Genomic DNA, 25912 nt, shown 5'->3' on the forward strand with positions numbered 1-25912 from the left:
GGTGAAACGACCGTCGAATTCGCGAGATAATGCCGTTAACAACGGCAACACCGCATGAGACGAATGGGGTTATCCCCGCGTCAATTGAGACAGATGATATAGACGTAAAATGGGTATATACCCTACCTCTTCCTCATGGCCATTTAAAAACCGGGGCGGACGGGATAAAGGAATAGATAGCGCAGAAAGAAGATACAAACACACGCTCGCTGATAAAGACAGCGATGCGACATGAGACGCAGAAAATGGTACAGAGAGCAAAGTAAAAAGTAAAAAATGCAACAGACCCTTCCAGACGTGACGTCAAAATTCCTACGCGAGATTGTGTTGATAGTCCTTGTATAATTAATCCAAAGCGAGGACCAAGGCCTGGGCGCAGGAATTGAGGTCATGAAGCGCGGTATGGGACGGGGAAGGTGAAGGGAATCTGTGTATAATCCGTTATGAATCCACTGAGACGATCGATGCGCATTCTGTCATTGAAGCCGCATTGGGTGATGACGATGCTTGAGCAATTTTCCGCAAGATCTACAAGCAACAAAAATTAGCGATACCGCACCCGCACGAGTTTACTAATGGGAATAGCTAGATTGAATGACTCTTGCTCACCTGGAGGTAACACTCTGTGGATTGTACGCCGTTCAATGCCCATTTTCCATCAATAATGATAGAGGGCACGCCGTTCACACCGCTCGCCCGAGCAGCGTCAATCATCTGGGCGACGCAGTTCTTGCAGTCGGTATCTTGCAAGAAAGTAGTAGCCTAGACGGTGCAGCAATCCCGTGTCATTGCAACTGCGAAATGAGTTTGACATTGAATCACACCTCTTTCTTGCTCATCAAGCCAATTTTATCTGCTGCATCGGCAAGGAACTCGACATCACTGATATCCTGGCAGCCGGCGAACACGGCGTCAAATAAAATATGGTTGAGCTGTCCTTGCATTTCTTGTCCGCCAACTTTATATGCTTTCACAGCCAGTCTGTGCGCGAGAATAGACCGAGCCACAATTCCGTCTTCCGCGCTGTTAACCCATAATGATAGTATCAGATGAAACGCTAACCGTATGCTCAAAATGCTTACAGTGGTAAGCCAGCTTTCTGTGCCAACTCCTCGACTATTTTCCACTTGCTCTCCGCTTGCTCTTTACCAAACTTCCGAGTGAGATAATCCCAGCGATTGAGCACCTTTTCCCCATTCGCCTTGGGCACCTCTTGCACAGATGATTGGCAGAGGAGGGTAAATGGCCGGAATTCCACGTCGAAACGTACATCCAAGTCACGACATTTGGCAATAGCATCTTTGAGCGACTTGTTCCCGATGTAGCAAAAGGCGCACATCTGTCAAGTGCCATAGAACGATTAGTCATGGGAAAATGGAATAAGGAAGGAGAATATGAAGATGAACGTACATAATCCGAGATGAAGATTATTTTAATTGTGCGCTGAGGTTCGGGGGATAGGGTAGAGTCTGAATCCGACATCCTTTTGATGTAAGGAAGAACGGCCTGCTCTTGGAATTGTTACTTATTTGAAGCAGACACGATCGAGGAAGATAGATGAGGGCGGCACGGAGGATATGACTGAAGTAGTAGCAGGAGGGATACACAAGTCCGCCGCCAGCGTCAAACTGGTGGAATTAAAAGGCAGGAAGGAAAGGTGAGTCGGCTGAGAAAGCCGGGGGTTGCGGACAGCGCAGAGCTGAAAAGTGAGTAAGCTGAGGAGAGTACAACCAGCCACATTTCATTGGCGGGAAATCTAATCCATTAGCAATACTAGCGTGACGCTGATCGGTAAGCAATCAGCCTGTGACATACCGTGACATCGCGCAATTAGAAATTCACCCTCGCACGTCACAACTGCTACCGATTCTCTTAAGAAACTCTGGTAAGTAGCAGTTTCGGGGACTCAACGTTAAGGCTGACCGCTTCACCGTCTGGAGCACCCTTTCTTTCACAGGGGCACCCGCAAGGTCAAAAATTCTAACTGACTTTCCCAGCCCTAGCCGTGTTACTTTCTATTAGTCATTTAGGACTAGTAGTTCGCAGCCACAATCAAACACGGGGGTGGGCGTGGGTGGCCCCATCGTTCATAAATCGATTTATCATTCCAAAAGGATAAAAAATCCCAAAGCGGGAGAAGGAAGGCGTTTCACCTACGCCAACAATGATACGGAAATATACGAGGTTAGAACCTTAATAAGGTGATCCCACCATGGTAAGCATGCACTTAGGATGACAGAGTTTGACCCACTGCTCCGCGCACTCACTCACTTTGGTATTCCACTTCTTTCTCAGCAGATAGAACTGCGCACTTATCCCCACCGCCTCCCATTTTTCAATGTCCGTGAGTAACATTTCCCACAGGTCACGGTTTTTAAATGCCTCGCGAGTCGTCTTCCACCCTCTCTGGTTCCATGAGGGTACCCACTCGCACACGTCGTTGACGATATATTCTGCGTGTGTACCGATGACAATGCGCATGAACCCTTCACCAGACCGTACCCGTAACCGGAGATCTTCAATCGCAGCTCGCAGCTCAGCCCGGTTTCTTGTGCGCGGCCTCAAATGTTTTCCAGTGGCATGGAAAAATCCCCCGTCCCAGGCTGTGCGCACACGCCACAACCTGCCCTCGCTTCACTGCTACACCGTCTACAAAAAGTAAGACGGGGTCCTGGCGGGTGACGTCAGTATGAATGAACCGTGGCTGAAGGACGTTGCACGCATTGACGGCAGTTACAAATAAATCCAAGGGACGAGTACCCTCATGCACGACGAACCGTCGCTGCGCTGCAGTTACGTTGATCGGTGGGCCATAATCACCGAATTTCAACACTTACATGGGCATAGCCGGAAGCGACTCTGTCAAACCCGGGGCCAGTAAACATCAGTCTTCACCAACTTACCCAACCTCGGCATCTGAACCACCGGCAGAGATTTTCCCCATCACCAGCGGCTCGTCGAACGCGAAGAAATTTCAGAAACTCTCCGGGTCGATTGAAATCTTTTGCACACCAGGATTGAAGGCCTGACCAAGCCTTGACGCCAGGCGTGGATGTCTCCGCAACAATCAATGCCATCCGATGGTCCCAGTTGTCCTTGAATAAGGTGAGACGTAAATTAACTCAAAGCTGGCACATACGTACCCTCAAATAAATGCTTTAATTTGACGTCCCTCTCACTGAACCTCGAACGCGCAGATGCGGCCCAGTCATCATCTTCATCGTGCGGTTGTTCTCATATGAAATAATTTTTTCTCGATAATTTAGCGAGATGAAACGGCGCTCCTCACATGGCGGAGGTTCGAACGTGAAATGATGGAGGTGGCAGTTTTGCTAGCCGAATTCATACCGGATTGCTGCATGCAAGTTGCTTGGAAGGTCCGAGAGGCGGGAACGGAGAATGTCCGAGAAATGACAGGGTGACGAGAACCGATGGGCTAGACTTTGAACGTGTTGATACGAACAGGCATTCTGGGGGCAATACTATTCCAGCTGCTAGTTGTCCGTAGTCTTTGCAAGGCTCAAGCACGAAACCAGACACTTGCTTTTGTTGCAGGTATCAAGAAGGCCTAAATTTGTCTACGTAAATGGAACGGGTGCCGCGGAGTCGAAATGTCGCATCTAACTCTGAATTGAAGTACATGCTCGTTCTCGACTCTAGTCGAGTGAGACATAGCATGGATGAATGTAGTTGTGTAAACTCAGTAACGCACGAAGAGAGTAAAAATCTAGAAGATTGAGTTCACGATATCACCACCGATAGCGGCGCCTGAATATGAATGGTTAGAGCATCGAACAAGTAAAAATAAAACAGACGGACCTGCACCGAAACCAAGACCACCAGCAGCTGACGTTGCCATCTGAGGAAAAAATGTATTGATAGATATTTATAGAGAATTCGTGTATAATCGGTAGACCTACCGTAGAGCCAAGATTGCCAAAACGACCCTTCTTTGGGGGCTGCTGAGGAACTGGCTGAGCCACTGGAGGAATTGCCGAATAAGAATTGTAAGGAGGATAACCACCAACTGGAGGACCAGGAGGCTGGTAACCACCGGCAGGTGGACCAGGTGGCGGCGGATACTGCTGCTGCATAGGCTGTGGCGCAGAATACTGTGGAGGGCCCGGAGGACCTGAAGACGTGTACTTGGGCTCCGAAGTCAAACCATACTTTGAATCCAGCGATGTCCTTGTCTTTGGGAATTCAGGGAAAGACATTGGTGGTGGAGAGGCAGATCGTGGAGCCAGTTTCTCAACATATGTTGCAGGAAATAAGCCCTGCTTCCCCGCCTTGTTTCTGCCTGTCCACCAATCCTCATTTGTCTCTTTCACGATCTCTATTATTTCTCCGGTGTTGAATGATAGATCATTAGGATCCTGTCATGGCTTGAGCAAATCCGCAGCACCTGAGTGCAGATGGGATATATATACCTCGCTCGCCCAATCCCAGATTGCACGAGCTTCTGACTTGGGCGACAAATGAAAACCAGCATTGTTGCTAATCACGCTCTGAACGGGGGCCGGAGATATGGAAAGGCGCTTCGTTTGCTGTGTGATGGATACTATCGATCCTGCAATTCCAGTGCTAGGAAGCTTGAGTAAGATATCGCGGCCATCCGATGGAGATATTCTGTTATGAGACATTAACAACTCGACATTCTGCCTTGTCTGTGAAACTATGTGATCCAGAAGAGTGTGATCAGACATCCTGAGAGTGAAATACTTGGGGGCACAATGTGGATGTGAATAGACGTAAAATTCAGGCTGCAAGCCAATATACTGCTCCTGCCTAATCTGGTCATGTACAGGGGAAGGGCCTCTCGCATCGGACCTATGCGGACTCTATGCGGCCACCAGCCACCAGCCACCAACATCGTGTAGGGTATCCTGTGTTCAATCCCACATCACCCTTTCTCAGTTATGAGTCTCACCGTCAATCATATGGTCCGATCCGTTACATGAATTCAAACTATTACAAAGGCCCGCACGAGCTCCCGGATCTACTAAAGTGAATCTACTAGGACGGGATATCCTTCTAGTACTACATAGCAGCAGCAAAAACGCTGAACTGCTCTGACTATTTTACAGTGGCTTTTTAGTACGTTCTAATTGACGTAGATGGTGAGTTGTGTCCTCGTATGATACATAAAGCCATAGTGTGCAGCGCGATCCAAGCGCGATCTGATGATGTTAACCCAAAGCCTCAACAAGGCCTGGCCATAGTATGCATAAATCATAGAATGCCTCTGCGAATCTGTCTGAAGCGTCGATCGAACAGCCCAGGTGTATTGAGTTGCTCTATAGTCGGGGCAATCGCGGGATGGAATGCACCACCGAGAGGCGAAACAAGCCATGACAGCCTCCTTGCTTCAAGAGACACGTCATTTGGGTTTGGATCTGCGAAGGCTCTTTTGAGGCCCTCCCATCCCAGGACCCCATGACTGTTCTCGAGAGGCGCGCAACCGGACACCTCGAGAACCGAAACTTCCTTGACATCGGACGTGCCGACAGCCAGCAAGGTGATTTCGTGTTCCCAAGCATCCTATCAAATCGGTTTGATCAACTGCGGAACACGCCACGAAGTGGAATCACTTACACCAAAGTCATATTCATAGAAGCAACCCCCAAGGGTTCTATTGTTGGTGACGTCCCTGCGATACCTCCCACTGTCGTCCCAGATGTCTTTGAGTTTGACTGTTTTCTCATCCAGGACGATATCGTTAGGCCCCTCTTCATCATCCCGTCCCATCATGTCTGTATCTTGTATAGATACAACTTTGTTAATACCCCCTCCCATTGGAATTTGAAATGTGAACACGTGGAGGTGCTCGTTCTGCCATAGGAAGACGTGCTGGATCGCGGCGTGAAGCTTTTGGAACGTCCATGACGCGGGTATGGAAAAGGTCCTCGAGATTTGTGGGTCTTGAGACTCAAGGAGATCAACTTTGAAGATGAAGGTTCGGATGGGCATTTTGTGAATGGCTTTCAGTTAGTCGTTAGACGCGATAATATATATCTAAGCGTTTGAGAAGCACTGGGGTACTTGGAGGCACAGGAAGTATCGGGCTTTTACGTTGTAGAACCCAGCAATAATTGATCCTCGGGGCAAGGACATGCCCATTACATCAACAGAAGCTCCACCTCGGAATGGAGACAGTGTGCTCAGCAATGATCTTTATTGGCTAGTAACATTTCCTCGTTCACTGCTTCGCTAATCTATGACGGTCCGGGGGACGTGCGGTCAGGGTGTGGTTTTGGAGCACACTGCCTGAGTTTACTGGATTAGATCCTAATCCCAATGTTAATGAGCACCGCCTTGACATTAGTGTAACTGTGGGCTGGGTAAGATCATCGGGCGTCGATCAGATGAGAAATTAACTTACTTCTCAAGAGCATCTTCACCCAGGTCTTTCCCAATACCAGATTGCTTGAACCCACCAAATGGCAATCCAAGGTCTGGCCAATTACTGAAGTTTACCTACACACCCGGACCTGGTGATCAGCTGATGAACCTCGCGGAAAACTATCTCACACTAACCCACGCGGTGCCTGCCTCGATGCTGCTTGCAACACGCATTGCTCTATCGATGTCCTTCGTGAAGACCGAACACGCGAGTCCATACGGGGTATTGTTGGCTTGTTCAATCACCTCTTTGACGCCGTGAATGACAGTTATTGACCGAACATGAAATATAAGCGAACCTTCCTCTGCGGAGAATTTCATAATTGCTGCTACTGGACCGAATATCTCCTCTTGCACGATCTTCATGTTGGGTGTGCAGTCCGTGAACACCGTAGGTTGTATGAAATAACCTTCTGTGCCGTGCCGCTTACCACCAAGGTGAAGAGTTGCACCTTCTGCCTGGCCGGATTTGACGTAGCCCATAACGCGCTTACATCGGATATCGGTGTTTGTTAGAGACCGTTCAGCTGCATGGCACTCACTTCGAACTGTCTCTCAGATATCTGAGGGCCCTGGAACGTCCCTGGGGAAAATGGATCACCCAAAGAAAGACGTTTGGCACCCTCTGTGAACTTTTGCAGAAAATCGTCATAGATGCCTGCTTGCACGTAAATCCGGGAACCCGCGATACAGACCTCCCCTTGGTTCGTGCTTCATGACCTTCAGGAACAGGATATGAGAAAGATGAACCAGAAAACGCACTAAATGCCATTAATAGCCCACTTGACAGCCTGATCAACATCGGCGTCGTCAAAAATTATGCTCGGACTCTTTCCACCAAGCTCGAGGCTAATTTTCTTCAGGTTGCTTTTTGCGGCTGCTTCCATGATCTTCCGACCCGTGAGAGTACTACCAGTAAATGCAACCTTGTCGATGATCATGCTTTCACCGATCGCTTGACCCGCGGTGTCACCATATCCGGGCACGATGTTGACTACACCAGGTGGGAAACCAGCTTCTCGGATCAATGTGCACAAAAACAATGCGGAGAGAGGCGTGAACTCAGAGGGCTTCGCAACAACGGCATTTCCACAAGCGAGTGCGGGGGCGAGTTTCATAATCAGTGTGCTCACTGGACGAAATGAGGTGAGTGCAGAATAGTCTCGTAAGCCTGAATACTAACGAGGAAAGTTCCATGGAGCGATTGCGCCCTGGTCATATGCTTGTGAACCTCCTCCCATTTACGACGTAATGAGACATTTACTCACGACAACTCCAATAGGCTCGTGACGAGTAAAACCGATCTTGTCAGGGGTTGTCTAGAACTCGTCAAAAGGGGTGACATGTGGTAATTGTTGATCGGGGCAAACCTGAACGCTCTTTCCCTGTATTTTGTCAGCCCAACCAGCGTAGTACCGTAGAAGAGCGCCTATAGTTGGTATATCCTGCGTCTTGGCCGATAAGAAAGTCTTGCCTAGCAAACGTAGATCAGTGGAATTCGATCAATAAGGAGTGTCTTACTGACCGACGTTAAGGGCCTCGAGAGCAGCAAAATTGTCAGTGTTGGCATCGACAAGATCAGCGAGCTTATGAAGCATTTTGCTTCTAGCTGCCCCAGACACCTTCAAACCCCAGTGTTCCTTGAATGCTTTCCTTGCTGCTTGAGCTGCAATCTCGATGTCTTCACGGTCTCCGACTGAAACTCGTGTAAAAGGCTTGCCAGTAGCTAGTCCACTCTATGAAAATTATGAAAAGCTACATGCTCAAGGAGTCATACCCGGATTAATCAACCTGAAAGAACGTGTCAGAATCATTGACCACTTAAAACATGAAGACACTCACTCGATCGTCCCCTTATTGACGGGGTCGACGAACTCGCCATCGATGAACAGTTGAGTAGGAAAGGTAACGGCGCCCTTGTAAACGGGAGTGTCGAACTGGTACGTGCAAGTGGAAACCATTGTCGCAGGAGGAGGTTAGAATGGAAAAACTTGCCAGCGCACGGCTGGGCAACTGGTTTATATGTATTCAACATACGTATTGAGTCAAATGGAGAAAGGCTCTGATTTACTTCTGAGACTTCCTATAAATGCGATTTGAGACAACCCTGTGGCGTCCCGCCCAGACGACATCATAAGCTATGTAGTCACGAGTACTCCATGAAATGGAGAGTGTCAATGAGGCCTAGGACGTAGTCACGTTAGTAACAGAACCTTTGGGGTTAACCTTGAGTTTGTGTCGACCACACTTGTGTCAGAGCGTGGTAGCTGCCAGCTCATCTAGTGCATCTTTGTTGAGCTTGATAGCTGCTGCAATGATTTGGAGTAAAAGAACCGCTGGGTCATAACAGGCGCCGTTGGAAGTAGTTAGGCGCGAGAACGTAAGATACGATTACGTTTGAAACTGCCGACATTTGGCTGGGTTGGGGATCAGCACACGAGTCTGTCAGGTCAGAGCAGGTCACTGAGGTCAGACTCGCCAATATAGTATCAACCTTGGTTCACCCAGAGTCTAGACTAGCTAAAATAGCGCAGAAAACGTGACAAGGACGACCAATAAAAAGGACTTCATTGATGGCAAGTCAGTGCATGATCTTGCATGATTCAGACACACTTTGACACTTCAAATCGGTGATCGATATCCGTCATATGTGATCGCGAAAAACATCCGTATGGTCTCGTGAACAAAGCGCTCCCGTTCCCCTGACGCGTGTACCCTGTCATCATACCTCAAAATTAAGATTGCGCATAAACCACGTTGTATGCTGTGATCATCATGGCACATGAATAACAAAACGTGCCACACACAGCTACTACGTTTGCATGTTGGACTGCTCAGCGTTGACTCAGCGCCTTGTTCAACATTAAATGATCATATGGGTCACTTTTGAGTTTGAACTATGTCAGTCTATGTAAGGTTTAGTACCAGACGTCTCAGGAGTTGACCAAGAAACACTAGTCAATAAACTCACTGATGAAGTTCGTCATGGAACGGAGCTCATGTAGGCAGAGCCAGTGATTACTTCCATATCTGAAGCTTGAATCACTTTTGATTTTTGAGCGACCTTAAATTTAGAATAGCGCAAGGGACTAGTTCGCAACCGAGTCCCTTCCACCAACCAGAGGTCTCGCAGTGATCAGGAATGACGGCATATTCCTTAACGATGTTAACGCATGACATAAACTTGGAGAGCGCGCCTTTCTTTGGCAGCTGCTTCAAGGACCAACAAAAGCGCCGAGCGACATCCCGAAAATGCTGTACGCACTGGTCAATTCCTCGGAGCGCCCTGGAGACTGGCAGTACGTGCAGGCTGCGTTATGCCGAGGTTGATAGATAATCCGCACACGTATAAATCCCCGTCGAATTTAGAACCTTCGAAGGTCACTTGAATAACTCGGGAGAGCGTATGGACTCGGAGGCCATTCCGAGATGCTATGCATTGTTTGTGAACACTTTTGCTGATTATGTGAGGTTGAAGAGGGATATCATACTATATCATACTACGTGCTGCAGAGGGCTGGTAGATCTGCTAAATATTCTCAGGAAGTGAGTAAATAAATCATGTCACAAGACAAACCTTCCCATGAAGCGGCGTGTTCATAGGTAAAAGCGTCCTAGACCTAGTTGCTGTAGAAGGGCACTGCAACAAAATTATTGCATCCTCAGACCTCAGACCTCAGGGGTCGAGGCACTCCAAAAATAGTAGATCGTACCACGAGTTAACGCTGATATAGCTTTGAAGCCGGGGTAACTGCAATGCGATTAGAACGATGCGACAGCGAATTGAAATAGATACGAAATAAGTTGGAGTCGCAGACCCTCTAACCTTCAGCATGAGTCCACAATGATGGAAACGACTGAGTCCGGGAGTTAGTTCCCTGCTTTCGTGCAAGAAGATAAGGATCCCACAGCATAAAGATGGGCCACCACAAGGTACTAGCCACAGCCCACAGCCAAGACCTAGAATTGGTCTTGTTTGGTTCTCGCGTGGCATATATATCAGCACTATAATTGCTCGTGCGGAAGTTACGCTCATCATCCTCAGGTATCACCAAGCTATTCTCTTTCTTCTCCATTGTGGTTACTTTTTCAAGTCGTAAATCTTTCTTGTTAACTTGAACAAACTAACATGTCGAGGGTATGTACCATCCTAACCGTAACCGTAAACAAGAGCTCACATCATTATTGTGTTTGCAGGCGCAGTTCTTGAGGGAATATAAGTTGGTAGTTGTTGGCGGGGGTGGTGAGCGCCAAGCTGCAGAAATGTGACGAACTGCGTCTCATAGCACTTGTTCCAATCAGGTGTCGGTAAATCTGCCCTCACCATCCAATTCATTCAAAGCCACTTTGTCGACGAATACGACCCAACAATCGAGGGTGCGATCGTTTCTCTTCCATTAAATTCGCTTGCTGAGTAGCAGCGGCATAGACTCGTACCGCAAGCAATGCGTCATCGACGAGGAGGTCGCATTGCTCGACGTCCTCGACACCGCTGGTCAGGAGGAATACGGGTAAATGATATTCCACTGTCGATAGTCTTTGGCGCTCACTTCCCACAGAGCTATGCGCGAGCAATACATGCGCACTGGTGAAGGCTTCCTCCTCGTTTACTCCATCACCTCCCGCGATTCTTTCGAGGAAATTAGCACTTTCCATCAACAGATTCTCCGCGTGAAGGACCAAGATTCGTTCCCGGTCATTGTCGTGGCTAACAAGTGCGATCTTGAGTATGAGCGACAAGTTGGCATGAATGGCAAGTCATTGGCTAATTTTTAAAAGCACTCTATCCTAATAACGAACAGAGGGCCGTGACCTTGCAAAGCACTTTGGCTGCAAGTTCATTGAGACATCGGCTAAGCAGCGTATTAACGTCGATGAGGCGTTCAGCAACCTTGTCCGCGAGATAAGAAAGTACAACAAGGTAAGAATCTCTTCTCATTCTGACAACCTTATTCATTCACTTCATTTTTGCAGGAACAACAAACAGGCAGACCCGTTATGGCCAGCTCCGGTAACGGCGGACCTGGTGTTTACAGTGGCAAAGGGGACAATCATGACGGTGACCATGGTGGATGCTGCGGTGGTTGTGTGGTCGTATGAGATCATCTATATACCTGCCCTTCCTTTTTGTTCCGGACACACTTTTCTACTCCCCGCGCTCCCTGCTGGCTGACCTATGGTATTCTTGTCGACCTTGTACGTTCTTGTGCGGTTTTATTACTCTCGTTAGGCCCATCAGTGACGAAAGCTTGCCGTTGTATAGGTCATTGTATAATAGTTTATGATTATGGACCTAAGCCGTTACATGCTCATGCAAGTTGTTTTAGTCCAAGTCCAATATTGTGGAATGTACGTAGCATTCAAATGCCATGGGATGGATCCTTTTCTATCACTATTTTCATTGAGTTGCCCGCTCGCAAATTCCAGTGTGAACCACTTACACGGAGGTCGCGTCACGTCTTCCTCATTCACCGCCCGTATGGAGTCAATGCCAAGGTCATACGAACCCGAAACACCGCTATTTCCCCCAAGTAGTGATATCCCAACCGTCCGTATCCGTTCGCGCATCATCGCAATTTGATGCTGCACCAATTCACCCGTATTCGTCAGTATAAAGTTCTCAAACGGTATCTTAAAAGCATCATCAGTTGGCGCCCGTGCGAATATCAGAGTATAGATTGGACACACAAATACATCTTCCCAGCCACCATCGTTTCGTTGGAAGTAGAGCCGGTGCTGCCACAGGTCCGTTGTGATCGGCCCGTCAGTTTGTAAGTTCACGAAATACGAGTTGCGCAACCGGGGATCACCACCGAGACGTAGCCTCAGTGCAAGGAATTGGTGATTTGAGACGTCGTCGACCATTTCACCAAAGAGGGTCGGGCGGGGCTGGTATGGATCATTGAGTCAGTCGGGTGGGATAGTTAAGCTCGAAATACCGTTTACCTTGGACCTAAAACCAGCATATCCACCTCTGATTCGCCCTTGCAGTTCCGGTCTGACGTCCAGTCTCATCTCACCCCAAAACCGACCTACAGATGTGTTCCCACTGCCTTTGACACGCTCCGGGGGCTCGTCAAGTTCCAAATGGACAGTGGACGTGCCACCAATATCTGCATCGCACCCAGTCGCGAACTGTTCGATGTCCTGTTTAGAGTTCAACCTGAAGAGCGTCAAAGGTGCTCTTGAAGGCCCGTCTGCGCCTTCCATACGAAGTACTGTGTATATAGCGTTGTCAGTTTTGTGATTAGGATGCGACGTTTAAACAAGCGTGCTTTTGATGCTGCTGTCTCTGAGCAGCTTTGTTGACCTGTTCAAATATGCTGCCCAGTTGGATAACGCCATGGTTGCCAGCAGCGATGGTGGCTTGTGCCGGGATATGAGAGCAAGAAGAAGAGCGGAACTTTCAAAGGTACGTCATCTCTGCCTTATTGGGAACGCTTAATATTGCTAGTGTACAGTCAACGAAGGTAAGAAAATTCTTGAAGCTTAAAAGTCCGTTCAATTGAAAGAATGGGAATGCTTGGTAGTGAAAGGCAATTGTAAACGTAGCAATTAATCAGTGTGTATATCGTGTCTCAAGTAGCGTCAAGATTGTTCAGTAAGTATATTGAGTCCAGCCCTCTGAATCATGCCCGTAGCCAAGGCGGGATACCCGGCAGCTTTGCCGCCAATTTGCCTGCCCGAAGTGCAGATGGTATCTGAACAGGAGGAACTTCCTGCCTCTTCGGAAGATTTTCTATGCTCGTCTGATCACCCTTGATCACACTCGCGCCAGGGACAAGTGATGCATATGCAGCCATGGCCTCTGCGTCCGGAGGCTGGCTTGTGGCAAGAGCACTCTCCTGCGACCATACTGTCGTCCAAGTCGATCTTTCACTTCGAGGGGCCCGTTTGCGCTTCTCGAAAGAAGGGGGCGAAGACGACTCGGAATCGATGCTGTCCTCCCTGTCAATGGTGTTGTCGCGCGTCCGTGGAATGGTCGGCAGGGCCTTCCCACTTCCTCCCTCGACTGTGCCGCTTGAATAGATGCTTTCAGGGCTGTCTATGAAGGAAGATATGGAAGATTCGGATGAGAGGGATTGTCGTTCATGGGATGCAGCAGGATCAGTGCTACGACTACGTTCCATAGAAGAAGAGGATGCTGCACTGTTTCGAGGGAATTGAGGTAATGGTCGTAGGGAACGAGACATGGTATCCTTTTCCACAGGAAGAGTTGTAGGTGATGGTAGGGCTCTGCCTTTACCTTTATCAACTTTCTGAGGAGCCTCAACCTTTATAGTAATAGCAGGTAGGGGCCGAACGACAGGTATCGCAGGAGTGACATCAGTGAGATCCAATGGGGTAGGTCTGCGTCTTGTAGAAGGTATGCGGAGTCGCGAGACAAACTTTTTTGTTGGACTCTTGACAGACGGAGAGGCAGGGATAGGTGAAAGCGGCGGCCCAACAGGAAGAGTGAGGGGCAATTTACCACTGCCTTTTGGTCGTGGTCCAAACTTGGACGACTTGCGGCTCGAGCTCCCAAAGGCCGCAGTGAACTGCCTCATGATGGGAGAAGCGTTCGTGGATTGTACAGGTACAGGCACAATCGGAGAGGCGGTGATCACTGATGCAACAGCAGAACGAGGTGCAGGTGATAGGCTGACAGTTACAACGGCCATCTTGGCTGTGTTGATCTCAGCCATAGGCAAGTCGAGGCAAAGGTTGTGACCCTTGAGGCTCTCCGTATCAGATGCAGCATCGAGCTGACGGTTGAGCTCCGCAGGAGTGAGAATGCTGCGAGACAGAGGCAGCATCGACTCGCCCTGCCTGACCCTCATCTTGTGATACCTCGAAGGTGTCCTCTTGAAGCTCAACAAGTGGGTCGTGGAATCAGTACTTGCGGTAGACGAGTTGCGAGAGTGCTGTTTAATTGCCGGAAACTCTGAGAGCGAGACTGGGGATATTGCCTTGGATGCATCATTGTACAGAGGCAAAAGCGGTCCTTTGGGCATGTGAGCAACCGGAGGAAGAATAGGCGATTCGTCGAAAGCGTTATTTCCAAAAGTCTTCTCTGTATCGATCTGAAGCTTTGGGACTGTCAGACCATGGAAAACTGGACTGAGCACACGGAAGGTGTTGTACAAGAGACCGACGTTGACAAGCCCTAGAACGCTAATCAGTAATCACGACGCACTCCGAAACTTGTGCTACCAACCAAGCATAAACGAGCATACATGCGCGAATACATCTGCTCCAAATGGGATAGTACGACCGGAGAACTGCGCCAGATTTGCAACCGTAAACGGCAAGAAGAGGGAGACGAATGCTAGACAAGAAGTCAAAATAGAACTCGATCATACGCGAAATCACGAACCAATAGGGAACCTGCATCGAACGGATGAACAACACGGATAAACAGAATCTCATAGGAACTCACCAAAACATCGTCTTCGCGACGGCTACCATGAAGCGGTGGTAGTCCTCAGAGTCGGTCACAGCACACCATCGTCCCTGAGCCTTGAAAGTCGGCTTGATGCCCCAATTGACGTGCAGAATGCCGCGGAGGACAAGGTAGACCGGGGAGTAAATAATGACCGAAAGTACAGACACGAGGATGACCTGTTCGCAATTGCTTAGACCCTATAAGGTAAGACCGGAATAAACCATACTGGAAAAGCTTCAAGCCCGAATATCATGCTGGGATATGCCGTCGTAACGCCACAAGAAACGGTGACTGGGCCGTAGACACCAGCCTGGCTGAGAGGTGCCAGTGCTGCAGATAAGGATCATGAGATAAAATCAACTCTGCTGCTGTTGCAGCGCCACTTACCAATCACCAGTGACATGATCCATCCAAAGGCGATGACCGTCACGCTCAGCCAGCTAATTTGGTAGAGGCGAAAAACCAGGGAGTTGCACGTGTGGACACCAATAGCAATCGAGAAGAAACAGGTGGACCAGTTACCAATCTGCATGAGGACAGCTGGTCACAAGACCGCTCAGCATTTGATCAAAGTACCATTAATTCGGATTACCTTGGAAAGTACACATGGAGCCTGATAGCTGTCAGTACAACGGCATGTGGATTAAAGACCGAAAGCGCTACCTTGATGAATCCCAGATTGTTTGACCCAGAAAAACTCCATGAGCCCAGCTGCGGTGATGAAAACATTGCTCAAAACAAGGGAGGCAGCATAATGGCCCAGCTGGGTACGGAAGAATAGGTTCTCCGGGGCTTTGCACGCCAACCCATTACGCTGGATCACCACAAGACGTATACTCCTGAAAACTATGAAAACGAGCGCTATTGCAGATAGCAAGGCAAACACGGGAACAACCTGATTACGAGAATCAGACGCTACTCGCGATAGGTCATGCCAACAACTCACAATCAATCCTTTTGCTTGAGAAGCAGAGAACGGCGTGAAATGGGGTAGATTCGAAACCATGATAATGAATGACAGATGCCCCGAGGGTTCTTGAAATGAAAATGATCAAGTAATCGGCCAGCTGTCCCAGACAGGAAAATGAACGAAGAATCACGGACTAGCCGCGGAAATGTGCCTCTCAGAGGTCGGAAGGTGGGACACAGTCCGCAGAAAGAACTTCAAGGATGACGAACGAACGAACGAACGGCAGCGCTTCGAAATTTCATTTCTCTTCTCATATGAACCGTGTCGGTACTCGGCAAGGTTTTGATGGCGCGGGATGCGGTCACGCTCTGAATAGCTAGCCAATATGATAGTGACGATCAATCAAAACTGCCATAGTCTACACTGCCTCAAAGACGTACGACATACCTGTGTGAGAACCTGTGCAGTCCATGCACCGATCTAACTCATTTGCTCCCAGAGGCGTGATTATCATACATATATCATCCATGACTTTCCCCGATTGAATCATGCCATTAAGCTGCCTACTTCAGCCTACTTCTTGGTGAAAAACTTTGCAATCCCCTTTGGTTCCACTTTCTTCCGTTTCGACGATGAGCCGCGAGGTATAGGCACCGACCTGTCATCGCTGTTTGCCAAGTCCTGTGCGAAATGAAAGTCGTCATGTTCCGATCGTAACGTTGCCAATCGCTGTGCTATTTCGTTGGGACCACCTGTTGTTTGGTCCTCTCGAAGTGCGATTGCCTTACGACATCGGGAACAGTTGAATGAAACAGCCTCGGCATCGCTAGATTTGAGTGGAGCATTAGTATTCTCAAGCGAGACCAGAGTGCCATCTTCTTCGCGCGAACGTTTGAGAGATGGTTGCTGTTGGTTATCTCGAGTTGCGAAGAACCCCTCAATGCTTTTTTGGCCCATCTCGGCCTTCTCCAGGCCAGTAAATGCTAGCTGGACTGATGTGACATTGACGGTCTTTGCATCGCCGGTAAGCTCTTTCCAAAGTTTATCCGCGGCCGTCGCAATCACATCTACTGTCACATTCCGGACGAAAGGAAATGTGGCTTGTTTAGATCGCGACGTTTCGTATCCTGCCATGTGCCCAGTTCAACATATAGCATGCGGTGCTGTAAGGTCAAATCACCTTTGCGAGCATGGAGCACAATAGTCTTTGGCCAGAGCGTCGGCATCGACTCTCTCGCATCATTGAGTCGCAGCGCCAGCTCTGCAGCAAGGACTCTGATCCATTGGTGTCCATCCGAGGGTTGGGTTATTGGTTTCGGAAGGTTTTTTGACGCCAACATGCTCTTGAACAGCGCAGACTTTTCTTTGACTACGACCTGATTGTGAATGCGAAATGTTTAGTCAGGTTACATTGAAATACCTTCGGTGCGATCAATGCCACTAGTGATGCATAGTGAATAAACGTTCGCCGGCAATAACAAATGGATATCTTACCGAAGAAATTCATACACCCACAGCGCATTCTCACCGAACTTGCTTTGGATTTCGTCTGCCACGTATTAGAAAATGAGATGGATAAAAACAATATTCATTACCCAGTGAAACCGTTCTTTGATGGGGTGAGTGATGGGCAAGAAATCGAGAAGAATCGACCACTGCTCACAACAAGTCACCCACAGTTGAAACATCGTACTCCTTCGCTAGAGCGTCGCCGAGCTTTCCACCGAGGAAGCGAATCTGACGTGTATTTCGATCAAGACAGTCAATATACTTGCGTCAAGATCACATACATACCTTTTGAAAGGCCAAGGGATGCAGATAATTTGGAATGGCCTCGTTCCGGAGGACACTCTATGAATTTATATTTACTTCTCGGCGTCAACATGGAACTTAGAAGACTGACTTGACTGTTGGGTTTCTTGTAAGAGGCACAAAGCTGCGAAAGACTGAGTGCGATCGACTGAGGAAGAGGAGCACAAACCTTCGCGAGGAACTTATTACGAGCAATCCCCTGCAAAAAATATTGCACGTAAGATGGTTACGAGTTCACTGAAAGGATGAGATGCTGCTTACAGCAGAAGTTGTATAGCCGAGCTTTGAGTGGATGTCTTCGCGAATCTTTCTCATCAGCTCTGCGGCAATTGACAACGCCACATCATGCCATGTCGGAACACCATTGACTTCGACGTTAGAATTTTCGCCAGTACTATCAGTTTCTTCTGACAATGAGACCGGGATAACAACTCCAAGATCATCCCAGTTTATCGGAGGTGGAGGCGGTAGCGGGCTGTCTGTCCCATTTGGGGCATCGGCGGGAACTTGGGCAAGGTACGGAAATCGTTCAAGTAGCTTTTCTCTCACAGGACGAGTGAAGTCTATGAAAGCTTCGTCAATGGAGGCTTTCTCTTGCTTTGATGTCAGCCGACCATTAAAGAACAAGCATTATGCGCATCTCACCAACTTCACCGGTAGGAAGAGCCTCCTTAAACATAGTAATAATTTTGTTACTTTCACGTCGGTAGAGATCCAAGGATACCTTTTGAATATGCAACAACAAAAGGTCAATTTCTGTCGTGTTCGGAGCGTCAGAGGGTGAAAAACGCACCTTGTGAGTGCGTGTATCGACGTCCTTCCAGTATCCAGGCTCCTTTTCGCCCTCCTTGTAAGTCGCGACATGCACAGCAAGTAAATTGGGACATTTCTTCTTGGCGTCCTTGATCTTATCCATGCGGGATATGCCAAATTCGCGTGCAGGATAGCTCACTGCTATTAGACTCTCCCATTGTTGTACAACAATGGGTACGCTCGGGTCAAGCCCAAGTCGGACGCGTTCGCAGGCAGCATAAAAGGCGTCACTGTCGCATAGGGCGACGACGCGTAGGGGATCTCTGACACCGAGGTTATTGGATAGAATGTGTCTGTAAGTTATGATTGGTCGCAAGTCATCATAATCTTGGTTCGTGGCCTTTGCTTTGCCTTTCCAGGGTGAGTTCATGATGGTTAACGAAGCTGGCAAAACCAGGCCTAGAAAGGCGCCGAAGTGCCACACTGAAGCCAAATCGGGACGAGCCCCTTTTCTTGAACATTTCACTGATGGCAGTAACGGATGTAATGCATATAATTCCCTGCTATTTTCCGTTCTTTTATGAAGTTACGGGGCCCCAGCTTGTCCTGTTCACAGAAATGATGTTCTGGCGGGTTTGGATCGAAGGTAGGACTGATGGGCTGAGGGTTGGCGTTCTGCACTACACACATATATACACGCGGAAAGCGGGCTGATGGTATTGCAAAATATCACGTCTCATAACCGTTCTCTGAAAGCCTGGCATATACACGTGGCACATGAGCAACAATCTACTAAAGAAAGAACCCAGCTGATGGCTACCATGATGATTGTATACTGTAACGCACGGTGAGGCCGAGACACAGCATGGAAGCTAATGAAATCAATAAGTACGCTACATCGCTCATCGTTTCCATTGATACAAGAGCAGGGCGACAGCACCAGCCACCACTTTACCTCCCAGAACAATCGAGAAACTTGATATAATACCAAATGTCAGCGGAAGCATTTGGTTCCAAACTGAGAAGGGTACGCTTACCACCTGCGAGATACCAAAAATCATGTTGCGAATTCGCTAGTTGCTTGGTTTGGATTCCGGGATCACGAGTACAGACCTTTGGAGTGTGTTATAGGCGGACACGCCTACAACCTGAATAGAGACGCGAAACGAGATTAAAAACATTGGATCGAATTGGGAGGTGCGCCCAAACAAAAGCAGCCAGTGTGATGCATGAGTCTTTTGAGGGAGGCACACAGACCAGTCACATGGAGGAACTCCATGTGCAAGCTCAGGGACATGTGTAAAAATGAAATAATTTACTGTTCATGGTGGACAAGGATCTTGCGCTCAATACCCATAGGAATGAGACAAAGAGGATCGGAAGTTCGTGAAATGTAAGCTTCAGTCACCAATTTCTGCAGAGCGCTCACTGAAAGCCAGAAGACAGAATATTGCACCGGGGAGGCGCAGTTCGAAAGCAGTGAGAGCACACCATGTGCCGCTAGCTCGTCACAGTGTGGTCGCTCAACGCGCAGTTTCGGTTTTGCCTGAATAGATTGTCAGCCTGTGGAATGATACTGTTCTGGAAGAAGTGATATCACGGCTGTCTCCGTGAGTCCGTGACCAACATGATGATTTAGCTTAACCTGCCTGACAACATTCATCGACTGGCAGCGATGCAGTCAGAAAACTATCGTCCATTGCTCGCGGTAGCATGCAGATTTGGTGCGCAGTTAATTGTTTCAAGTTTGGAAGAAACTGCTGATATTGAGCGCGTCTCCTGCAAATCTCACGCACCCGCACAACTACATAATTTAGTGCCTTATGACCAGTGGTTCATAACCCACTTGGATGATAACCAGAAGGTCAAGCAGGTCAAACATTGGATACTATCTAAATGCAATATCATCCAAACCCCCCATCTCCCCGCTCAACGCCCCGTTTCTCCTATCACATTTGCTTCCAGCATCAGGACCCGTACCTCAGTCGATAGTATGGAAGACGGTTATAATGAAGATGATGAATATGAAGAGGACTCGGATGACTTTGACGACTTTTCTTATCGCCACCCAGAACTCAGACGTCAAACTATATATTCTCGTCGACCTGGAAAGACATCAACCGCACCTGCTTCTTCACACACCATTCAACCTGGCAGTAGCCCTGTCACCGACCAGTATACCCTTATCTCATTCTCAACTGGAACAATTCTAGAGGACGACTATGCCCTATCTTGGTATAACCTTCGCCCTTGTGAACTTCTAGAGATGCACCGCTCAGGGAAGGTCGTCCAATTACCACGAGAAGTCATTTCGGACTATGTCCAACCCTACTTCCAGTCTAAAGCCAGGGCCCTCCGTGCAGTATGGAATCTAAAGTCAGGCCGATTCGAATCCCCTGCAGCTACTCGGCACAGCTTAAGCGCAAAAAGCAAAGACAAAATATCTAATATTCAGACCCCCTTGCAACCCGAGAAGAAGAAGAGAAAGGCTAAAGTCGAGTGGAAAGATCGATGGATAGTCATAAATCAGGGTACCCTATCTCTCTGCAAGGATTCATCTGTGCGTCCTTTGAGTATCCAGTTATCGTATTGCATACTCACCTCCAAGCTATCAGGGTGGGACCCCTTTGCATCATTTTCCACTGACATCATTACGCGCCCTTCGTGGCGCAGAGTCTCTTGCACGGGCTTGTTCCATCATAGCAGAACAACGCGTCGTCTGTCTTAAGTTTCAGAGCAAAGTGTTCAAGGCATCCTCCATCACTGCCTCTTCACCACCCATGTCTCTTCCCTCGTCTCCGACTGCAGAAGACTGGAAAACAGATGTGCAAATTGAAGCGACGGACATCACATCTCTATCAGACAAAACAACTTCGCCCTCAAAAGAACCTCCAGACAAGGGAGATCACTATAAGAACTCCCCGTCTTCCGACTATACTCCGGAAGACATCTGCCGTGGGGAAGGCGAATGGCTCGTCCTCGATTTGCTTGATGATCATGGTATTCGATTTAGTTCATGTCGTCCGTTCTCTTTAACTGTTCACTCGCGCAGCTTTCTCAAATATCCTCCGTATCCTTCACCGCTACACCTCTCATCCAATATCATCATCGTTCCTCCCTACATCATCAATTATCACAGTCGCAAACTACTGGAACAACGTCTCTTCTCCTGCTCTCACGCCTTTTGTTTACTCCTCACCATACGACTCACTTCCATACCCAGAATGGCGCACAAAGACTGTCGAGACCGCGCGCAAGGCTGGCATGGGGGACGTCGGAAAACCACTCGCACTCGTCCTATGGTCCGAGAATACCCGCCGAGAATCCTCATTGCATGACATCCACAATCCGCGGTTCGCCTTCTCGCAAGGATTAAGGTCCAAACCTTCCACTAGTTCTTTTGCACCACACTCGGACTCAGAATCGGGTGAAATCGATGGAGAGAGCGAGATGGAGTGGGAGGGTTGGATGAGGGATCTAGAGAGGCAAGGAAGCGTAAAGCAACATCATCCTCATCATCAGAAAATCATGCACTCTCCTAGCGACTCCGAGCACCTACCGCCAAGCCCCTCACTCCTACCCACCCCACCACCTTCGGACGCGTCCTCTCAGGGCTCCCCAAGGGGCCACTCACCCCCGCACTCACCCCCCGCATACCCCACGATCAATAACGTTATTCACTACGGGGACCCTTTTTCCCGCACTTCTCTCGAATCACGTGTGCCTGGGAGGACCAAGACTACGACGGTTAGCACCGTGAGCGTGGGTACCGCCGTGCACACTTCTCCGCGGAAACGGTCTTCGACCCTCACGCCAGTTAGCTTATCCAGGCTGATGAAGGAGAAGGAAAAGGGAGACACTGTTCGTCCGTCAACGGGTATCAATGGCTCGCGTTTGGGAGCGCTATCATCGTCATCATCACGAGGCACCCATATCCGACACGCGCATTCGGGATCTAACCTCCGTTCAACCCCAACGGAGCACCTCCATCGCGCACAGGACGCGGAAGGTTCGAGTAGTGGAAAGAAAAAGGTGGGTATCGTTAGGGGTATGTCGATGCGGGCGGAAAAACTCGTGAGGGGGCTGGACGCTGCTATAGACTTTGTTGATAATCATCCTTAGTGTTTAGGTTTTTTTATGTTGGTTAGTTTCTGTCTCTCTCCCTCTCACTTTCCCCCTAGGTTATTGTGCGTGGAACTGGTATTTAAGTTTACCTCTGTTGTCTGTATTAGTATGTATTCGCCTGTGTTAGCTCCCACTTATCATATGGGTTTTTGCTGCCGGCTACAGCTGAAGTTAGATCTAGATGACCTTGAGCTTGTGACATCCTGGCATCCGAAATTGAAGACAATTTGCGCTCGACCAAACAAATAGTCTCTATGTATGTGCAGTGGGCACTACCATCCACGATATGTTGGCATGTTCATCACGATGGCTGATTATCGATTATCGGCGATATTTGTTTCTTGCTGTCTGTGAAGTCCCCGTCGTGGCACTAAGTATTTTCTTGACCTCGAGATTCTTTCAAGATTTCGCCGTCCCATTGATTATGTGGATTCCACGAAGAAAGCTTGTAATATCACATATGCATCAAATCAAGATACGGTTAGCAAAGCGAAAGCATGGGAGCCGATGGATACAGGTTTAACGACATATTGGATAGAGAGCAGTATCAGCCAACAAATATTTTAAATGATGATGGTCCTGAAAGCAAACGGGATGCGTTGGGCATTTTACAGCTGTGACTGACTCGTACCGAAGGACGACGTGGATGAGACATACGGCCCCGGGGAGTCATCGAGGTCTGGGTCTTCTTTCTCTTTCTCACCAGAGCCGAGGTTTGAGTCTGAGTCTCCTTGCTCTTGCTCTTCATCTTCATCTGAGTGATGGGACATATCTACATCCCTCACTAGGGACCTACCTGTTGAGGGGGGCCCTTGAAAGGTCACTGGGGCTGGCGCTGACGACTGCGCAGCAGGTGAAGATGAGGGTGGTGGCAAATACGACACTCGGTGAAAGCCGCGATCCTTGTATGGTCTCGCGTTGGCATAGATCGGTGGATCATCTTCGGAGTAGTCATTGAGCTTACGGGAGATCGATTCCCGTGAGGGCGAGAAGACAGTATCTGATGTGGCTACGGAGACGGGAGATGAACGTGGCTCAATGCAAGAGCTGGCCCTTGAGCGACGCCGGGGTAAGGGTGGTTGTCCTGGGATTCTCTTTTGACATCGGTCAGTCTGATCAAAGCCCGATCGTTATTAAGGAGACTTGCCTCCATGTCATAGCGACATATATAGAGACCGTCTTTATTCATCTCTCTCCGCGCCTTTGAAGGTAAAGTATCAGTATTCACCCATGTCTATAGTTATGGGAAATGATCGTACATGTGTAACGGTGTACAAGCCATCATACCGATAGCCATTCACGGGCGAAAAATCAGAAACAAATTTCGAGCTCCGGACGACACGCACGGGCTTGCCTGTCTCACGAGATTTCTGTTATGTTGTCATTTCCCGACCTCACATGCAGACATGAAGAAACCTACAAGAAGTGCTTCATTTCCTTGATCCGCCCATGCCTGATCACAAACCTGCAGGCCTCGGGGGGTCTTGGGAATTTTGATGAATGGTCATGCTATAGGAGGAAGAAAGCAACTTACAGGCCAACCGGACTTGGAGGAGCGACCCCCTAACAATACTATGTCGGCATACAATATTGTAGCACATGTTGTGATCACTCACCTGCACCTGTGTATATACTAGACATGCAGGTCAGATTGGGAACCTGACTAAAAGATAAGGGCCACGCTAGGTGCTTACATCTTGTCGCCAAAATCCTCATCGTCCTCATAGTAACATGAAATAACTATCGAGAAAGCGCCCTTTGCCTTAGTGCCCTGTATACCAGCCAAAGACTGGCGGTGTATGCCAGCATCATAGCACTCTCGGCTGCGAAATGAGGTAACTGATGTTAGCATACGAGAATCAATAACACATACCGAGTCCTCCATGTGGTCCCGACAGGTACCCCGGGAATCTCCCCGAAGCGTCGCCTACAAAGAAAGCGCGTGAGCAGTGGGGGTGGGGAAGCTTCTCAGCATCACTGACGCCATCCAAGCACGACGGGCCCTGATTTCCTTGGCCTCTTTCCTGGCACGACTAGCCCTGAGTTCCTTGGCCTCTCTCCTGGCTATTTCTTCTGGATCTTCATCCATCTGCTCGTCCTCTTCACTGGTGCTTTCTTCTGGATCTTCCTCCATCTCCTGGCCCGAGTTACCGTGGAGGTCTTCGAATCCGAGTGATTCTGGAGCGCTAGAGTAGTTCATTATGTCGTTGGTGACTGTCAAGATGATGGGGATAAGGACATGAAGCCAACATGAGGCTCGTATACATAGACTGCTGCTGCTCCGGAGTTTGAAAGATGAACTTCGAAAGGCCAGACTTGGGACGAGCCGCCTCTTCTAAGGTTTGATTCTACCGGCGACTAGATAAGACAAGGCGGCAGCTGCTGACGAAACTAGGCCACTGGACTGTGGAGAATGGATCGATGACATGTCGGGAGCGCAGTTGATGGCAGCTGATATGGACTCGCGTCTGCTGCTACCTGGATCACCATATCAACTCGCTCACATGCGAGCTCTGGTAGTCTGCATCCATTTCTGAATTTCGAAAGCTTAAGAATCTACAGATACATTTTCGAGGACATGTTGCATAAATAGACCTAGGTAGCAGAGCAGCATCAGCAGACAGACGTTCCAGATGATCCTAAAAGCAAGAAAGTGGGAAAGCCTGAATGTTTTACAATTATGACTGATCCGCTTCAAGGCACAAGGTGGACGAGAGCGATGAAATTAACAGACCATAACTCGAAATGCATGCGAGCACCAGACAGCATGGCTCGCAAATTTGATCCAGAGGCATGTGTGGATGCTTATGGCCGCAGGTTGCTTACGCGTCCGCCCCAGGCAGCCCGCGCCGACATTTGATGTGAGGTGAAGAGTTCAATGTTGCCATTCTCGTTCGTTCGTTTGAAAGGGCATGTGCAGTAGTGCATGTGGAGGATAATTGTGACAATGCACTGCTAGTGATGATGTATATGTACGGTGGCAGTGGGACAAGACTTCAAGATCGGTTGGAATATGATGGAGTCGGACGGACTACTATGATGGGAAAAGGACTCGCGCTTCCTCCGGGAAGTCTGAAGGTGAAGCTCGTGGTTCAAAAGTAGAAAGCGTTCCTGTTCGCCGTCGTGGTGTATGGATGGGGGCTGTTATTGTCGGCGACGGAGGCGTTGAAAGCTGCGGAAGAAGACCGTGACTTCGAAGGAAATCGGAAGGTGACCATTACGCCCTGAGCTGTTAAGGCGAGACGACGAACGACAACCAATACGACAGACGACGTTAGCGAGAATCGTAGATACAACATCTGAGTTATACCGTGACTAGATCAACGAGGGCAAAACAGGGCAAAACTAAGGAAGGAGACAATATTTACGCTTAGTCAACATGTCAACATTTAAATATATAAGATTAATAATAATAATACAACTAATGTTTCAACCACGAGCAAATAACACAATCCGAGGCTAGTAAGAAGTTCATTTGGATTCTG

At 48.7% G+C, this 25912-nt stretch overlaps 11 protein-coding genes across 11 annotated transcripts; 2 read left to right on the forward strand and 9 right to left on the reverse strand.

Moving 5' to 3' along the window:
* Positions 1 to 54: 54 nt before the first annotated feature.
* On the reverse strand, positions 55 to 1728 carry DEU56DRAFT_784946 (thioredoxin-like protein). Its single transcript, XM_041352252.1, has 5 exons — positions 1411 to 1728; positions 1083 to 1339; positions 825 to 1023; positions 610 to 762; positions 55 to 528 (listed from the first exon to the last, which is right to left on the reverse strand). Exons 1-5 carry the CDS (start codon positions 1480 to 1482, stop codon positions 442 to 444), a joined length of 768 nt encoding a protein of 255 aa, XP_041211800.1. The 5' UTR covers positions 1483 to 1728; the 3' UTR covers positions 55 to 441.
* Positions 1729 to 2161: 433 nt separating this feature from the next.
* On the reverse strand, positions 2162 to 2777 carry DEU56DRAFT_130588 (uncharacterized protein). The gene is made up of 2 exons (XM_041344693.1): positions 2723 to 2777; positions 2162 to 2671 (listed from the first exon to the last, which is right to left on the reverse strand). Exon 2 carries the CDS (start codon positions 2479 to 2481, stop codon positions 2194 to 2196), a length of 288 nt encoding a protein of 95 aa, XP_041211801.1. The 5' UTR covers positions 2482 to 2671; positions 2723 to 2777; the 3' UTR covers positions 2162 to 2193.
* A 950-nt stretch (positions 2778 to 3727) lies between these two features.
* On the reverse strand, positions 3728 to 4706 carry DEU56DRAFT_909594 (SH3-domain-containing protein; the record flags this gene model as incomplete). Its single annotated transcript, XM_041357113.1, has 4 exons — positions 3728 to 3768; positions 3820 to 3859; positions 3921 to 4376; positions 4431 to 4706. 4 exons carry the CDS (start codon positions 4704 to 4706, stop codon positions 3728 to 3730), a joined length of 813 nt encoding a protein of 270 aa, XP_041211802.1.
* Positions 4707 to 5077: 371 nt separating this feature from the next.
* Positions 5078 to 6249, reverse strand: DEU56DRAFT_130689 (MM3350-like domain-containing protein). The gene is made up of 2 exons (XM_041344694.1): positions 5596 to 6249; positions 5078 to 5541 (listed from the first exon to the last, which is right to left on the reverse strand). Exons 1-2 carry the CDS (start codon positions 5968 to 5970, stop codon positions 5233 to 5235), a joined length of 684 nt encoding a protein of 227 aa, XP_041211803.1. The 5' UTR covers positions 5971 to 6249; the 3' UTR covers positions 5078 to 5232.
* A 32-nt stretch (positions 6250 to 6281) lies between these two features.
* Positions 6282 to 8363, reverse strand: DEU56DRAFT_909596 (putative 1-pyrroline-5-carboxylate dehydrogenase; the record flags this gene model as incomplete). Its single annotated transcript, XM_041357114.1, has 11 exons — positions 6282 to 6330; positions 6383 to 6477; positions 6538 to 6891; positions 6945 to 7113; positions 7165 to 7534; positions 7586 to 7613; positions 7671 to 7721; positions 7773 to 7876; positions 7928 to 8128; positions 8180 to 8193; positions 8245 to 8363. 11 exons carry the CDS (start codon positions 8361 to 8363, stop codon positions 6282 to 6284), a joined length of 1554 nt encoding a protein of 517 aa, XP_041211804.1.
* Positions 8364 to 10355: 1992 nt separating this feature from the next.
* Positions 10356 to 11606, forward strand: DEU56DRAFT_130820 (ras family-domain-containing protein). Its single transcript, XM_041344695.1, has 7 exons — positions 10356 to 10540; positions 10600 to 10645; positions 10705 to 10779; positions 10832 to 10913; positions 10962 to 11155; positions 11205 to 11323; positions 11377 to 11606. Exons 1-7 carry the CDS (start codon positions 10532 to 10534, stop codon positions 11500 to 11502), a joined length of 651 nt encoding a protein of 216 aa, XP_041211805.1. The 5' UTR covers positions 10356 to 10531; the 3' UTR covers positions 11503 to 11606.
* Positions 11607 to 11762: 156 nt separating this feature from the next.
* DEU56DRAFT_971291 (complex I intermediate-associated protein CIA30) lies at positions 11763 to 12800 on the reverse strand (the record flags this gene model as incomplete). Its single annotated transcript, XM_041359453.1, has 5 exons — positions 12678 to 12800; positions 12349 to 12620; positions 12091 to 12291; positions 11844 to 12033; positions 11763 to 11794 (listed from the first exon to the last, which is right to left on the reverse strand). The coding sequence occupies exons 1-5, from the start codon at positions 12745 to 12747 to the stop codon at positions 11763 to 11765; spliced, it is 765 nt and encodes a 254-aa protein (XP_041211806.1). The 5' UTR covers positions 12748 to 12800.
* Positions 12801 to 12971: 171 nt separating this feature from the next.
* Positions 12972 to 16028, reverse strand: DEU56DRAFT_130885 (uncharacterized protein). The gene is made up of 9 exons (XM_041344697.1): positions 15774 to 16028; positions 15491 to 15722; positions 15420 to 15440; positions 15215 to 15367; positions 15054 to 15157; positions 14822 to 15003; positions 14759 to 14769; positions 14600 to 14710; positions 12972 to 14548 (listed from the first exon to the last, which is right to left on the reverse strand). The coding sequence occupies exons 1-9, from the start codon at positions 15831 to 15833 to the stop codon at positions 13032 to 13034; spliced, it is 2391 nt and encodes a 796-aa protein (XP_041211807.1). The 5' UTR covers positions 15834 to 16028; the 3' UTR covers positions 12972 to 13031.
* Position 16029: 1 nt separating this feature from the next.
* Positions 16030 to 18744, reverse strand: DEU56DRAFT_130884 (uncharacterized protein). The gene is made up of 13 exons (XM_041344696.1): positions 18343 to 18744; positions 18195 to 18273; positions 17811 to 18142; positions 17719 to 17748; positions 17641 to 17673; positions 17532 to 17588; positions 17401 to 17474; positions 17333 to 17346; positions 17232 to 17286; positions 17158 to 17177; positions 16918 to 17106; positions 16185 to 16864; positions 16030 to 16113 (listed from the first exon to the last, which is right to left on the reverse strand). The coding sequence occupies exons 1-12, from the start codon at positions 18730 to 18732 to the stop codon at positions 16311 to 16313; spliced, it is 1827 nt and encodes a 608-aa protein (XP_041211808.1). The 5' UTR covers positions 18733 to 18744; the 3' UTR covers positions 16030 to 16113; positions 16185 to 16310.
* Positions 18745 to 19924: 1180 nt separating this feature from the next.
* On the forward strand, positions 19925 to 22590 carry DEU56DRAFT_784992 (uncharacterized protein). The gene is made up of 4 exons (XM_041352253.1): positions 19925 to 20026; positions 20120 to 20862; positions 20918 to 21302; positions 21355 to 22590. The coding sequence occupies exons 1-4, from the start codon at positions 19978 to 19980 to the stop codon at positions 22422 to 22424; spliced, it is 2247 nt and encodes a 748-aa protein (XP_041211809.1). The 5' UTR covers positions 19925 to 19977; the 3' UTR covers positions 22425 to 22590.
* Positions 22591 to 22872: 282 nt separating this feature from the next.
* Positions 22873 to 24965, reverse strand: DEU56DRAFT_784999 (PUA-like domain-containing protein). Its single transcript, XM_041352254.1, has 9 exons — positions 24410 to 24965; positions 24301 to 24354; positions 24122 to 24250; positions 24044 to 24060; positions 23962 to 23990; positions 23848 to 23910; positions 23687 to 23797; positions 23575 to 23628; positions 22873 to 23521 (listed from the first exon to the last, which is right to left on the reverse strand). Exons 1-9 carry the CDS (start codon positions 24625 to 24627, stop codon positions 23036 to 23038), a joined length of 1161 nt encoding a protein of 386 aa, XP_041211810.1. The 5' UTR covers positions 24628 to 24965; the 3' UTR covers positions 22873 to 23035.
* Positions 24966 to 25912: the final 947 nt, after the last annotated feature.

Source organism: Suillus clintonianus, assembly GCF_016758775.1.
Source record: "Suillus clintonianus strain FC179 chromosome Unknown DEU56scaffold_14, whole genome shotgun sequence".
In the NCBI taxonomy this organism is placed as follows: domain Eukaryota; kingdom Fungi; phylum Basidiomycota; class Agaricomycetes; order Boletales; family Suillaceae; genus Suillus; species Suillus clintonianus.